Consider the following 14,890-nt stretch of genomic DNA (forward strand, 5'->3'; position numbering starts at 1 on the left):
TGGGGAGGGGGAGACAGCAGAAGTGGAGAGGGGTCAGGCTTGGCTGCCGGGTGGATGGAGTGGGAGAGGCTTGGGAATGGGCCTCTGCTTTCCAGCAGCTGAGAGTGGGGCTCCCTAGCTGCTCCCTTCCTGCCCAGACCACAGCCCCCCACCCCCAAGTGAGGTCTCAGGAAGGACAGGCGGCCACGGGTCTGAGGAAGGCCTGTTTATTAGGAGGGCGCGCATGCGCTATGGCTTACGGGGCAGACAGCAATGTCAGCCGGGGCCAGCAGGAAAGGGAGAGTGGGTGGGGTCTCCTGGGGGCAGGAAAGCTCTCCCACAGCCACACTCCCCCTGCCTCGCGGCTGTGGCGCAGGGACAAGAGGCCTGTCCGGAGACCACCCTCTTCTGGGACACAGGGCCTCCATCTTCGGGCCCCTGGAGCCCAGGCCCCGTGCCCGACCACAGTTGAGCAGGGACATGGGGGCCTGGCCTGGTGACCCCTGCTCCCGGCAGGGAGGGGGCGGAGGGGCAGCTCCTACAGCCACATCTGGCCTCCCCAGCGTCACGCTGAAGCCCCCACAACCACAGTCTGGCCCCCCTACGTTTTCCTCTGTCCCTGGAAGTGCCCGGGGCGCCCACTTGGGATGGCTGCTGCTGAAGGGTGGGGAGGAAATGGTTTGCAGAGAAAGGTTTGTTTTATTGCAATTACTTAGAGAGGCGTCCTGCGGGGGCAGGGGCGGGGGCGGGACTCTGGTATTAAGTGGAAACATGTGTGGAACTGGAGCTCTCTCTCTTTTTTTGTTTTTGGAAGAAAAGCAAAAACACAAATTCCTTTAAGTCAGCAGGCCCGGGCAGAGCAGCAAAAGGGCCGGGCCCACGGTCACCACTGCCTCTCTCTGTCCCTCTCTTCTATCTCAGGGGGGCCCCCTCTCCCCTATCCAGCACCCAGCAGGTAGGGGGGCAGGACGGGGCTCACTGGGGCGCACATTGGTTCCTGGGTGGTGGTGGGACCAGCACGGCTTCTGGGGGTGAGGAGGCACCCCCTCCAGTCCACTGAGGCTTGGGGAACTCTGGGCTGGGCCTGTGGGGCGAGGCCTGTGGGCCGTGCAAACAGGCAGGGAGGGGCTCAGAAGTTGCTGAAGATCTCGCGTTTCCTGTTCCAGTCCATCTGTGGTGCCCGCTTATTGATCCGGGTGGCTCTCGCCTTCTCCTTGGCTTCGGCCGCCGTGGGGCTCAGGTGGAGGCCGCTCTCCTGAAAGGGGTCCCGCTTCCAGGTGCTGCTGTCCTAGATGGGGGGTGGGGCAGGCAGAGTGGGCAGGTGGCCAGAGTGAGTCCCGGACCCAAGCCCCCTGTCGGGTGACCCCTCCCGGGCAGCTCATACCACAGGCCACCTGGTGGGGCTGGGGCAGCGGGCCCTAGAGGGTGTCCTAGAGGTGGTGACCCCACTGCCCAGGCTGCACAGAGGCCCACTCCCAAAGCCTCTGACCCCCCATGTGTGAGCACAGCAGTGGGGATGGGCGGGCACTTGCTACCTCAGTGTCCTTGTCTAAGCCAGGCAGATCACTTCGTGACGAGCACGCTGAGCCACCGTTGACCTGGGAAACCAAGGACAAGGTGTGGCTTCAGGGACCCTGCCCGGGAGCCGTGGGGGCACACGCAGACGAGCACACACACACGCACACGTGTGCCCACACGCACATCAGAGCTGCATCTAGTCTTCCATTTGGCAGGCGGCGCCAAGCCTCTACTGTACTCCAGGCCCAGCCTGGGCAGGATGCTGGACACCCGGCAGCGAGTGGACAGGTGCTGCGGAGGGCTGGGAAGCCAGCCCTGGCCGGCTCACAACAGGAATGAGCCACACGAGCATCCCATGGGGTGAAGCCAGGGCCAGCTTCCTAAGGAGTGACGGAGTGAGACTCCAGGTCGCCAGCCAGCACTGGGCAGGACCCGCAAGGCCAACAGCCGCCTGGGGCTGGGGTGTGGCTGACCCAGGACAGGACCCACAGGGAGCATGAGAGCTAGAAGTGGTTGGGCCAGATTGGGTCTCATGGTCACACCAACACAAGGAGATCTTGAGGCCAGGCCTGGGGATCCCTAGAGGTGCCCCTATGGTCTCCTGGGCCCACCCGGTCCATTCCCACCCTCTTACCTGGGCAGGGCTGGTCCCATTGGTGACTGGTGATGGCAGTGGACCTGTGGGAACAGGGTGTCAGTGGCTGCCCAGCCCCCCATGCTTCACCCCATCCCCAGGCCCCCAGGCAGCAGCCCACCTTCCACATGCTCCTCAGTGGGCGTGACCCGTAGCCGCTTGAAGTACTCGTCCGTCTCAGGGTCCACCACCAGCAGCCGGGCCTCATCCTCCCTCGCCTTGATCCTGGCAACCACCTCTGCGTGGCGCAGCCCCTCGACATTCTGCCCGTTCACCTGCCACCAGCAGCATGGGGTCAGCACTGCCGGAAGTCAGGCCCCTGCAGGCCCCCTGAGCCACCCAGCCAGGTGTGGCATCAAATATTCATCAATGTTGTCACCAGCCGTGGCAGCAAGAGGAATGCCAGCTCAAGTTCCCAGCATCTCTCCTCTTCCCAGCAAGGACCTCCCTGCCCAGACACACACTGGGGGCGACACAGACCCAGACACACACTGGGGGTTGGGGGAACACGGGCCCAGACAACACTGGGGGGGGGACACGGGCCCAGACACACACTCGGGGTGAGGGGGGGACACGGGCCCAGACACACACTCGGGGTGAGGGGGGGACACGGGCCCAGACACACACTTGGGGGACACCCAGCACCCCAAAGCCTCCATGACAGGTACCTCGATGAGTCTGTCCTGGGCGCGGAGGCCAGAGTGAGCAGCAGGTGAGCCTGGGTCCACGGAGCGGATATACTGTCCCGGCCTGGACTTGTCACTGTGCAGGTTGAACCCGTAGCCTTGGGGGCCCTTTCGGAGGTGGCACAGCCGAGGGCGTAGCTCCCTCGGGGGCCCACCAACATCCTGCAGGCACGTGAGACCAGGCTCAGCGCTGATCTCCCCCCCACCCCCCACCAAGGCCGCTGACCCAGCCCGCCAGGCCTCGGGCCCCCAGAACGCAGCTGCAGTGGACGTGGGCCAGAGGAACCCCAACCCCACGCTCAACATCACGCCCCGCCCGGCAGCCCCAGGTCTCAGGGACAAACCCTCTGTACCCATGCCTGGGGGCCCTGGTAGGGTGCCTGTGACTGAGCTCGGCAGCGGGATCTTGAGCAAAGCCTCAGTTTCCAAACCCAAAACAACTTCAAATGGGACCAGGGGCTTTATAGGGGTGTTAACAGGATCTGCTCAAGGGCAGCGCTGAGCCCAGGCCAGGAACCTAGGAGCAGCCAGGTGAGACAAGTGTCCTGGACGGCTATCCCTAGGGGGGTGCGCTGCCGGGGAAACCCCTCCCCTCTCCCTCCGAGCGAGAGGCTGACGTTTGTTTTTTCTCCCCTTCTCCCTGTGGCCTCCATAGGGCTGGTGGCAGAATGATGTGTTTGCTTTTACATTCCAGAGCAAGCTGGAGCCACCCCCACCCCCATAGGGCCCAGGGACAGGGCGCAGGGGCCGAGCCGAAGCGAGTGAGAAGGCCAAGGGTGGGACCTGCCCTCCCACCCTCCCTGCCAGAACACAGAAGGCCCACGATGCCCCGAGCACCCCCCCGCATCGACAACCCAGGGCCTCGCCTCGCTTTACCTCGGGCATCCTGCAGTAGGGCTGTGGGTCAGGGGGCCGTGCGGGCAGGGGCCAGTCCCCAGGACGCCCCCCCCAAGCCACGGCCTGGGGCCGCGACCACAGCGCGGGTGGCTAGCGGCTGTGGGTGCTCAATTAAACATGGCGGGTGGCCGGAGTGCCTGGGCGGGCAGCGGCTCAGGTTTCCGGGGCCGCTCAGGACTCGAGTGCGCGCGCAGGTGAGCAAGTGCCGGGTGGGGGTGCTCCCTGGGCCCCTCCCTGACCCTCCACCTACCCTTACCCCCAGGGAAGCTCTCCAGGCCTCAGGCACCTGCCCCCTGCAGCTCAGGCCACCCCCTGACCACTCCCAGCCTCCAGGCCTCTGAGCTCATTCCTCAAATCTGACCGTGAGTACTCTGGCCTGCTAGTCAGCCTGGCTGTGGACCCAAGCACATCTTTTCTCACAGGGCGAGTGCCCTGCCCTGGCTCCGGGCCTCCCCCTTGTCCAGAACACCCTCTTCCTGCCCAGCCGGCACCCCTCCTCTGGGACCCCTTTCTGGACCCCCAAAGCCCGCCCAGACATGCCCTCGGGATCCCCACTGCAGGCCACCACCTCGCCTCATAACCCCAGGAACTCAAGGGACAGAGCAGCTGCTCCTTGATCCCCCAGGGGTTCGGCTGGGCAACATGAGCTGAACTGACGGGTGTGAGACCCCCGAGTGCTCCAGGGCGCCCCTGTACAGACTCAGCCCCTCTCCCAGACACACCTCGAGGCACAGGCTTTGAGTGCCCCCGCACTGAGGTGCCGCTCAGATCCAGGCGGCCGGAGCCCACACCCCGAGGCTGACAGGCCAGGAGCAGAGCCAGAGCCAGGACCAAGCACACCTGGCAGGTGGACATGGGCCCAGATGTGAGAGGCGCGTGGCCACAGAGACCAGACATGCAAACATACGCTCACAACACGCTACACGGTGACACACGCGTTCGAGAGGACAGCCCCCTGGCGCTGAGCCCTGCAGCCGCTTCTCACGCCCTGCACAGTGACCTCCCCGGCAGGTCTCTCAAGGCCCCCAAACAGGAAGCAGGACTGGGGGAGTATCCGGGGCCATGAGGCCAGGCAGAAGTCACATCCGGGTTTGGGACCATCCTGGCCATCCCCCTGCCTCAACCCAGCACGGCCACCGCTCACCACACTAGCCAAGAGGCTTCTCTGCAAGTCTTGCCTGAATTGCTCTCCTGCCGATCAGCCAGGATCAGCCAGCGTCCAAGGAGCCCCACCCCCGACACCAGACCCTCAGGTTGAGAGGCTGCAATGCGGAGGGCCAGGCTGCGTGGAGAGGCCCGGAGAAGCAGTGGGTCAGGAGGGGGCGCAGGCAGGCTCAGCGCATTGCTCACATTCCTCGCTCCGGGCCCTGGCTCTGAGCACTTCCTGCCACCTCCCAGCGAGGCCCTCAGGCTCCCAAGGGCTCCCAGCCGGGCAGCCCGGAGCTGGACAAGCCCTGGTCTCACAGCGCAGCCCGTGACCAGACAAAGAAGCTGGCATGGGGGTACCCCGGGAGCCGGGCTGTGCCCCCCGCAGATGGTGACTCACCAGCCCTGACAGAGAAAGGCCCCCATTGTTGCTCAGGGTGCAGCCTGCTCGCACCAGGGTCACCAGGGTGTCCCAAATCCCCTCTCCTGACCCTGGGGGACATGGGCTAAGCTGCCTGCTGGGGTCCTCGTTGCCCACCCCGCCCCCACCCAGCCTGACCTGCACAAGTCCCCAGGATGGTCTCTTCGGAGGGGCTCCTGAAGCTGGGGCCGGTGGTGTGGCATCCCCAGAGCGGGCCATGGGAGGCAGGAGAGAAGTGGCAGGCACCGAGCGTCCAGCCGAAGTGGCCTGAAGTCTCCGGCCAGCCTAGGCCACCACCCCATTTATCCACCTCCCACAGCGGCCCCGGCTCCCCAGGGATGGGTGGGGACAGGGGGGCTGAGTCACTTTGGGGAGCAGGGTGGTGTCTGGGTCCCCCTCCCCTGCTCAGGCCCCAGCTAGGCACCCCGTACTGGCTAGGTTTCAGTCCCAAGAAAGGAAGGAAGGAAGCTGCTGGGAGGCCCTGCCCTGCTCCCAGGACCCGGGGCTGGGGAGACAGGGAGGCAAGGGAGGGGTCCCCGGCGCCGGAGCATAAGACAGTCCTGCTGAGGCTCCCAGAACCTTCCCGTAGGTACGAGGCTCCCACACCAGGCGGTCACCCCCTGCAGGACTCTCACTCCCTCGCTCGCTCACGCGCGGACCCCAAGGGCCTCTAGAACGGGCAGTGGGGGCCCAGGCTCTGTCCCCACCTCCATGGCCCTGGTACTGCAGGCTGCCCCGTCTGTTTGGGGGCTGTCCCTCTCGTCACTGTCAGGATCAGCTAGACTGCAGCTTCAGCCTCCCCAGCCTGCTCTGGCCTGGGGCTGAGTCACCACTGACTAGGACCCCACAGCACCCCAATGGGAGGGGCCGCCCCATCGGTGTCCTCCCCGCCCCACCTCCCACAGCCCAGCCGGGACGGAGGAAAAGGAGCTGAGAGGACAGGAGTGACTTGCGGGGCCCTGACTCCCAGCTTGGCCCTTACTTCCCACGGGGCCTCCGGGGGCTGGCATCCTGCACTGGAGCAAACCACATCCATCCCAGCCGGTTGTCCTGCCTGCCGCAGGCAAGCACCACCCTCCCAGGCACCCTGACCGCCAGTCGGTCCTAGGGAGGTCAGCCGAGGCCTGGCTCTTCCATCGGACCCTCTGAGCTCAGCCAGTTAGACATCAGGTCTCTGGCTGGGAGGGAGGGGGTCGCCCTGTCCCCTGGGCCTCCCCTGACCTCCTGGAGTCCCGGTCCCCAGGCCGGCCCCTACCACAGAGCCCCTGCCAGTCAGGCCCCACTTTGTTCCTCTAAAAATACGCCCAGAGGAAGCCCCCTCCTAAGGCTTCCTGCAGCTCCCAGAGCCTGAAATAGCAGAGAGGGAAGGTCCCACCCAAGGACAAGGTGCCTCAGCACCCCACCCTCCAGATAAGCCCCGAGGGCGGATTTTTCCACAGGAAGGTGAACTCAGCGTTTGTGTCTAAATCAATGGACAAACGCCTGGGGGGGGGGGGGTGGCGCTTCCTCCGGGAGGTAAGACGCCTGTGAAGGAGCGGTGCTCTGGGAGCCAGCCCAGCCGGCACATCGTCCCCGGACCTCCCTGAAACCCCACAGCTGACCCGGATGCCCCCAACTCGGGCCCTGACCACCCCCGTGGGGCTCTCCAGCCCAGAGAACAAAAAGCATCCTGAGGGTTCAGACCCAGGTCTGCACCCAGGCTGGCTTCCCACCTGAAATGTCGCCTTCCCCCGAGTCCCAGGCACGGCCAGCTCACACGTGAGACATGCACACCCAGAAACTTCAGATCTCACACCTCCACTGGCATTAGGCCAGTGGTTCTCAAAGTGGGATCTGGGGAAACCCCTGGGATTGAATCCTTTAAAGAAATTTAAAAAAAGAGAGAGAGAAGAAAGAAAAAAGGCGCCTGGGTGGCTCAGTCCCTTGAGCGTCTGCCTTTGGCTCAGATCATGATCCTGGGGTCCCGGGATGGAGCCCCATTTGGGGCTCCCTGCTCAGCAGGGACTCTGCTTCTCTCTCTCCCTCTGCCCCTGCTTGTGTTCTCGTTCTCTGTCAGATAAATAAATAAAATCTTAAAAAAAAAAAAAAAAAAAGGCAGAACGGGCACGAGAAACAGTACCATGGGGCTTCAAGAGGATAGAACAATCGGGGTGCCTGGGTGGTTTTGGCTCAGGGTCATGATCTCATGGGTCATAATCTCATGGGTCGTGAGATCGAGCCCTGCGTTGAGCCTGGAGTCAGGCCCCACACTCCGTGGGGCATCTGCTTGGGGATTCTCTCCCTCTGCCCCTCCGGTTGCTCTCCCTTTCTCTCTCTCCCCCTCTCCCTCTCTCAAATAAAGAAACAAATAATAATAAAATTTAAAAAAACAGGGTAGAACAAGCAGGGGCAGGCTCTTCCTCTTGGCCTCCCCCAAGTAGGAACCCCCGCCCAAGTCCTGCCACCCAGAAGTTGGTAGAATAGCAACACACACACACGCACACACATATTTATTCCAGCTCTTCTGGCCTGGAGCGGACACAGGAAGAGAAAAGTACCCCAATCGCGGTAGACCCCAAGCTGAGGACCCAGCTCAGAGTGTCCCCAGCTGTCCCCAACCATGCACTGCCCATAGAGAAGGACCAGCCCCTACCTCTCGAGGCCTTCCCAGCACAAGCAGACTCCTTAGACAGGCAGACACCTGACATGAACACAGAGCTAGGCACAGTCCGTCCCAGAACATCCCCGCAGACCCTTCCCAGTTCCCTCAGCCCCTAGGCCGGGCTTGTCAGAGTGACCTTTCCTAGGCCAGGGAGCTCTGATGAGCATCCTGGGGAAGAGCGCTGGAGATGGAGGGCCAGGGACCGGGGCCACGATCCCCTGAGTCCACCTGCCTTAGAACACAGACTGAGGGCAGAAAGAGTGGCCCCAAGTAGCCAAGAGGGTAGTCACCAGGGGCGCCAAGAGGCAGAAGAGATGGAGACGGAGCCTTGTGGAGGTGAGCGGAGGGGGAGACTGCCCGCCATCCAGAGGCAGACACGGTGGTTCTGGGAGAAGTTGGGGTGGCCCCGATGTGCAGAGCCTGCCGTACCTTCTGGCCAGCCTCAGAGCCCAGGCTGCCTGCACGTGCCCAGTCCGGCTTTGGTTCCCAGGGGTCGTGGGTGGGTGGAAGCCCTCGCTGGGCCATCTCCTCAGTGCAGGTCAGCTGCCGCCGGCGGAGCTCCTCGTCCGTCTCTTTGTCCACCACCAGCAGCCAAGTCTGCCCTTCCACAGCCTTGATCCTCTGCACCACCTGGGCCGGGCAGGTTGGGGGGAGCAGGTCAGCAGTCGGCACTCTGGGCAGCACATGGACAGTGGCACCACCCGGGGCTGGCCCAGGATCGCGGGCAGGCAGCTGGCCTACCAGGGGTGGGCGGCTGGACGGAGAGGCCAGCCGGCTCCGCCCCCCACCCCCAGTGCACCGGCAGCTCCCTCCCTCTGTACGCAGGACTCCTGACACAGGGCTACAGGGTCACTGCAGGGCCTGGCCTTGGCCCCGGGTCTTGTCCAGGAAGGGCCGGGAAGCTGGGTGAGGCAGTTGGTCTGGAAGGTGGTGCACGGCTGACCTTGGCGTTTTCAGGGTCTGAGCGTGTGCACGCGGATGTGTGCAGGTGTGCATCCAGCTGTTTCAGGGTCTCTCAGTCTGCGGGTGAGGGAGCGAGGGGTCTCCCTAGGTCCCTGTCTGAGGGTCTGTGGCCATTGCTGTTCTCAGCAGTGGAGCATGGATGTCTAAACCCCCGCCTCTGAGCCTTCCATTTGCTTCCAGACCATGACCACCTGTCCCTGCTGGACCTGCAGAGACGGGAAGGCCTGGTTCCTGTGGCAACGCACCCACTGGGGCACCCACACACAACCTGGGAAGCAGGGTTCAGACCCGGCAGGTAGAGGCCACCTGTGGGACCAAGTGCGACATGAGGGCCATGTGTGTCTATGCAGGTGTCTGTGAAGTGTCTAGAGCGCGTGGGGGACCATGGAGCGTGCATGTCAGGGTGTGTCCTGCAGGGAGAAGGAGCAGTCAGTGCCCCCTGGGCATTGGGGTAGGAAGGACAAGACCCCCACCCCAAGTCTTGGGGGAGGGCAGAGAGGGCCTCCAACAGCTGCTCGGCAGAAGCTGTCAACGGACAGGAGGGTGTGAACCAGGCCCATCTTCCCCCTGGCCCTCCTCTGCCCTCTCCTCTCTCTTGGTGAGAGCCACAGGGGGACCCCAGCACCCTGCCGCTTCCTGACTGTGGGACCCAGACTAGACGCCCAATATCCTCAAGCATCAGTTTCCTCATGTGTCAAACAAGGAGCTGTAAGAGCACCTCCTCCCTCCTGGGCCAGCGTGGTCCTGTGTGTAAACTTCGAGACCAGCACCCGGGGCCCTGGGAGAAGCAGGTGCTCTTGGGGCAAGGGTGGCAGTGACTGTTAAACCAAAGCCAGCTGGCACTCTGGCACCCCTCCCTGTGGTCTGTCAAGCCCAGACCTCTGGCCCGCACCCCACCCTCCTTCAGCAAACAGCTTTATCCAGGGACGCGCTGGGTGGAACACAGAAGGTAGGCAGACAGACGGATAGACAGGGGCCTCAGGGGTAGAAGCTGGAGTTCAGCTGCTGGCCCAGCCAGGAACAAAAATACTAATCTCTAGGCCCCAGGGCTGGCCACGAAGACAGGTCACAGACTCACGGGTGCTGGGGAGGACACAGAGAAGCCTGAGCAGAAGGGGTGGAGGGAGGCTGGACTCCAGCCAGCTGAGTCCCTGGGCAGTGGGAGATAGAGAGTCCCCAGGGAGCAGAACCTGCCGAGAACAGACCCTGCCCTGCTTCTGGCCCTCATGTCCAGCGGCAGGGGGCAGGGGGCAGGGGGCTGTGGCAGCGGCCCCTGCAGGGCCAGGCAGCCTCCAAGGAGAGGCATATGCTGCCACCAGCAGCGACTCTGAGGGACCCAGACACCATCAGCCAAGACACACATTAGTACATTGACCTGCCAACACACACTGATGACTACTCGTAGCCAGGCAGGCCGACCCACAGGCCTGGACACACACACCTAGAGGTGCAGACCTGTATATTCACACGCACAGGGCAGCACGTGCACACGCGCACACACACACACTGACACAGGCACATACAGGTGTGCCCTCACTGGGACACCCCTCAGGTACCCCCAGGACTGATGTGGGCACACGGGCGTGACCCCCAGAGGGACGTGTACACACACATACCCAGCTGTGTACACAAGCACGTGTTTACACTCATAGACAAGCACTCCAGGCCCGCAAAGCATGGAGAGCCCCCAAGGTGACTGACGCCTGCACTCCTTGCACATGAGGCCCGAACAGGACTAAAGTGCTGGGGCCGAAGGCGAGGAGCCGCAGTGCGGGCCCCTCCCTGCCAGGATGCCCCCTCCGCGGTGCAGGCGCCAGCTTCCTGAGCGGGAGAGGCGAGGAAGGAGGCCGGCGGCCGCTGCCTCCGTGGCCACGTCCGCCACCTCGTAGCGGGAGCCCACGCAGGCCCTCGCGCGACCCCCCTCCGGCCCCCGGGGCAGGGCGCCGAGGCCTGGGCGCACGCAGCGCCCGGAGCGGCGGTCGTTGGCGCCCCCCGCGAGTGCGGGGCGGGGCCGCGCTCCCCGGGGAGGGGGCCCAGCGGGGCCGCGGGCGGGGCGCGGGCACCCACCTGGTGGTGCGTCTCGCCCTCCACGTTGACGCCGTTGACCTCGACCAGCCGGTCCCCGGCGCGCAGCGCGGCCGCCTCGGCGGGGGAGCCGGGCTCCACGCGCCGGATGAACTGCCCGCGGCGGCCCTTCTCGCCGTGCAGGTGGAAGCCGTAGCCCTGCTCGCCGCGCACCAGGCGGCACAGGCGCGGCCGCAGCGGCTCCGGGGCGGCCATGGCGGCGGCTGCCCACCGGACGGCCACCGGCCGGCCACGGCGCTCACGCCTGCCGCGGGCAGGCAGGGGCGCGGGGGGCGGCGCGCAGGCGGCAGCGGCGGCGCTGGGGACCCGGCGGCGCCCTCGGCTGCTCCCGCTCGGCTCCCGTCGCCTCGGGCTCGGGCTCGGGCTCGGGCTGTGGCACCGCCCCCGCGCCCGCCCCTTCCCCGCCTCCTCCGTGGAGCCGCCCCCGCCCCGAGTCCCGGCCGGTCCAGGCTGTGGCCCGGCCTCGGCACCCCGCCAATTCCGGGGGGTGGGGGGGAGGCCGCAGGGCCTAGGGACCACCTCTGTCTCGCCCGTACTCTGGGCAGCCTCCCTGGCGCCAGCATCTTTGCTTCCTAGTCCAGGAACATTTATTGAGCACCTACTGTATGTGTGACACCGAGGCGGGCTCTTGAGGTAGGATAGGGGTGGAGAAAGGGTCCTCAGGCCGAGGAATCCCACACAGGGGCAGAGGGTAAGAACAAGGGACACAGCTCTGTCCACCATCCTCGCGAACACACCCTCCCTTCCCCCCACCTCCTCCCCCGCTGTCCCGGTATCTGGATCTCTCCTGCACGGGAGCTGCCCTGGCCCATGAAGAGCCCCCAAGGTGACTGACGCCTGCACTCCTTGCACATGAGGCCCAAACAGGACTAAAGTGCTGGGGCCGAGGGCGAGGAGGACGGTCCAGGAGGCAAAGGAGGAGTTTGGAAGTAACAAGGCAGCAGCCCTCTCCTATATTCTGGAGGGCAGTGACGGGGGCTCCCTGGCCTCCCCAGAAGATCGTTTGTGCCAATCTGTGCTGGGGATGTCTATTAAACATTACAACCCCCCCACACACACACACACACGCACACACATACCTCTCTCTTTGCCAGGGCCCCTCACTTGTGCCCCTGCTCATCCCAGGCAGAGATGAAATGTATCCAGGACTTTGGCCTCTGACCTCTGGCTTGGGATCAGTGCTCACAGAAGCTGTTCCCATGAGCTGACCCCTGTGATCCCCCTCTGCCCCAGCCCACCTTTCCCTCCAACCTTCTCCCCTAGCATCTAGCCATCCCCAGCATGGGTGCCCCTTCCCCCAACCAGACAAGAATGACAAGAGAAGATCGGTTATGCTTTGTTGTGCCTCTGAGTACACTTTATCTGGAAAAACCCAAGGGTGCTCAGGCCATTTTGCAGATCAAGAAACTGAGTTCTAGAGAGGAACGAGACCCAGGCAAGATTCCCCAGGTCCTCTTAGGCACTGCTGTGAGATTCCAAGTCCACACTTTATCATGGAACTCTTTCTCAGCCTCAGATACAGGAAGACAGCTGAGCTCCCCCTCAGCCTGCCCCTCCCCAGCCTGCCCAGGCCCCTGCACATACCTGGTCTCTGGGGGTCAGGCATAGCCAGCCCAGACAGTTCCCCATGGGGGCAGAAGCAGGCTCTGCTCAGGCCCCATCCTTGCTGCTCCTTCTCCCCTCTCCAGTGCCCTTAGCCTGGGTGCCCAGCCCCCGCCCAAGCACAGGGCTCTCCTCTGGGCAGCCTCCTGGGCCGCAGCCCCTTGGGTGTCCACACCTGGCTGCTGCCCCTAAAAAGCCACTTAGGCCAAGACTGCATGGCTGCTTCCCCACCCCCACCTCTAAGTTCCTGGCTGATGCTGCCATAGGTTCCTGCCTAGCTGGCCACCTCGATCTGTCTGTTTGCCTGTCCAGAGGCTGCCTGTCTGGCCTGTGATGGCCTCTCTGGACCCAGCCTGGTGCTGCTGCTCCTGGAGGCTGTGAGGATGGGTGCGGTCTACCATATACCACCCCAGATGGGATTTAGGGGTCACCCCATAGCAACCAGGACCAGCCAGGACCTGCCAGGCTGTGGCATGGGGCCACACCAGAGTCTAGGGAGGTAGCTGGATGGGAGACCCCCAGGCTGGGGGTAGAGAAGGTAGGAGCTCCTGGTCCTCCGGGTCTGGGTCGGGAGGCTTGGAGGTCTCCTCCCCCCTCTATAGGACAGACACTCCCAGGATCAGCCTCAATCAGTCAGTGAAGACGGAGGGGAACAGAACACCACTGGAGGGAGGGGTATGGGCATGTGGTCACAGCCAGGGGCCAGAACACTGCATCACAGCCTAACAAAGGAGACTCCAAAGCAAAAAAGGAGCTGAAGTACCAGGAAGGTAACAGTAACAAAGGCAACATCAGAGAGTAACAAAGGGGGTGGCCAACAGCCACAGAATAAAGGCAGCTCGGAAGAAGTGCAGGTAAATTCCAAAGGGGGAGCAGGAATGAGTGAGAGGGAACAGGGTAAGTATGGGGCCCCGACGAACAGAGAGGCAGGGAAAGCTAACCCAGCTGCTCTCCTGGGCAGACTCCCCGGCGCCCTTCCTTCAGCCTCGGGCCTCGGGCTGAGACAGAAGTGGGAGGCAGAGAAACAGGCCAAAAGAACAGCATGGACAACGACCCAGAAGAGCGGACCGAAAAGTGCTCAGAGGCTGTAAGCTGTTTGGGGTCGCCGGGGAGTGGGCCTGAGGAGGTGATCAGCGAGGCCAGCTGCAGGCGGGGAGGACAGGTGGGAGGTGATCCCCACCCCCACCCCCGACGCCCTCGCTGCCACCTTGCTACACAGGCCTTGAGACAAACGGGAAATAGACCTTTCGGGGCTTCCCTCTCCTGGGCTGTCCGAGGGTCCACCTGGGGTGGGGGCTGGCCCGGGGCTCCAGTGGCGGGGAGGGGGCTGTCCTCTGAGCTTTGAACCTACCTCCCAGCTGCAACGCCCCCGGCGATGGGCGGAGCCTGAGCCTGGGCGGGGACTCTGGGGCGTGGCAGTAGGTAGAGGCCTGGTCACCCAACAGGGGAAGGTTTGGGGGCCCGTCTGTGGGGTGGAGCCATTAGTCGGACGCCCGGGTAATGACCTAGAGCTTCCCGGGCCGGCGCCGCCTCCCTAATGGGCATTAATGGCCCCACGGGATGACCGGGCCTCACTTATGGCCTCCTCCCTCAGACTACCCCAGGCCTCTCTTCAGAGCCCGAAACTGGAGCAGGCGGGACCAGCGCGACGTAAAGAGAGATGAGAACACGACACCCGGAGCCGAGAGGGAGAGAGAAGGGGAGAACGGCGCGGACCACCGGAGGGAGGCGGTGCAGGAACCCGCCCACCAGGTCTGGGCCCGCCCACGCCCCGCTCCTGGCCCCTCCCACCGCCGCAGGCACCAGCTGGGGCTGCAGCCCGGAAGAGCAGCCGCGCAGCGCCGCCTGCCGGCTCGCCGTGGGATTGCTTCGTCCGAGGGGCTGGCCCAGGCCCCGCCCCTCTGGCTCCGACGCGGTCCAGCCTTGCCCGGCTGGGTGGGGATTGCGGGTGAGGCCGGCGCCTTGGGGCTGCTTGCACTGCAGGGGCACAGGGGTGCCATGAAGGTGGTAGGCAGAGAAGCCGGGCCTCTGTCAAGTCCCTAATCAGCACTGCTCTTTCGCCTTGGACCTGGCACCAACCTCCCTGGACTGGGGTACCTCCAGGCAACGTGAAATCCAGCGCCTCGCCAAGTGTCCAGCACTTGTGACCAAACATATGCAGACCACTTGGCACCCGGCGCTGGTGAGCACTGGAGAAACATTAGACCCCTGGAAACAGATTTATATGCCTGGGTAAGGGCTGGTCTAGGGCTGGTGCAGCCCTGAGGAGGGCATTTAACATGGCCTGAGGCCCTGGAGTCCTCCTTCTGGGTGGACCA

The 14,890-nt window shown here is 64.2% G+C and overlaps 1 protein-coding gene across 5 annotated transcripts; it reads right to left on the reverse strand.

Annotated features, from left to right (window-relative positions):
• Positions 1–190: 190 nt before the first annotated feature.
• Positions 191–11,306, reverse strand: NHERF2 (NHERF family PDZ scaffold protein 2). Of its 5 annotated transcripts, none has more exons than XM_036083279.2 (7): positions 10,953–11,303; positions 8,352–8,552; positions 2,800–2,979; positions 2,253–2,406; positions 2,132–2,175; positions 1,512–1,577; positions 191–1,267 (listed from the first exon to the last, which is right to left on the reverse strand). In XM_036083279.2, the coding sequence occupies exons 1-7, from the start codon at positions 11,163–11,165 to the stop codon at positions 1,109–1,111; spliced, it is 1,017 nt and encodes a 338-aa protein (XP_035939172.1). In that variant the 5' UTR covers positions 11,166–11,303; the 3' UTR covers positions 191–1,108. The 5 variants fall into 5 exon arrangements, with proteins under 5 accessions (XP_035939172.1, XP_035939173.1, XP_035939174.1 ...); XM_036083280.2 differs by having other exon boundaries at positions 1,515–1,577; positions 10,953–11,302; XM_036083281.2 differs by lacking the exon at positions 1,512–1,577 and having other exon boundaries at positions 10,953–11,306.
• Positions 11,307–14,890: the final 3,584 nt, after the last annotated feature.

This window comes from Halichoerus grypus, chromosome 6 (genome assembly GCF_964656455.1).
Source record: "Halichoerus grypus chromosome 6, mHalGry1.hap1.1, whole genome shotgun sequence".
Classification (NCBI taxonomy): Eukaryota; Metazoa; Chordata; class Mammalia; order Carnivora; family Phocidae; genus Halichoerus; species Halichoerus grypus.

What these genes read in the sequence shown, in the direction of transcription:
- NHERF2 (XM_036083279.2), bottom strand. Translation starts at nt 11,165, where the DNA reads ATGGCCGCCCCGGAGCCGCTGCGGCCGCGCCTGTGCCGCCTGGTGCGC. An exon ending in CACTGAGGAGCATGTGGAAG is followed by an intron (nt 2,176 to 2,252) that starts GTGGGCTGCTGC and finishes CTGTTCCCACAG; the next exon opens with GTCCACTGCCATCACCAGTC. An exon ending in ATGGGACCAGCCCTGCCCAG is followed by an intron (nt 1,578 to 2,131) that starts GTAAGAGGGTGG and finishes TTGGTTTCCCAG; the next exon opens with GTCAACGGTGGCTCAGCGTG.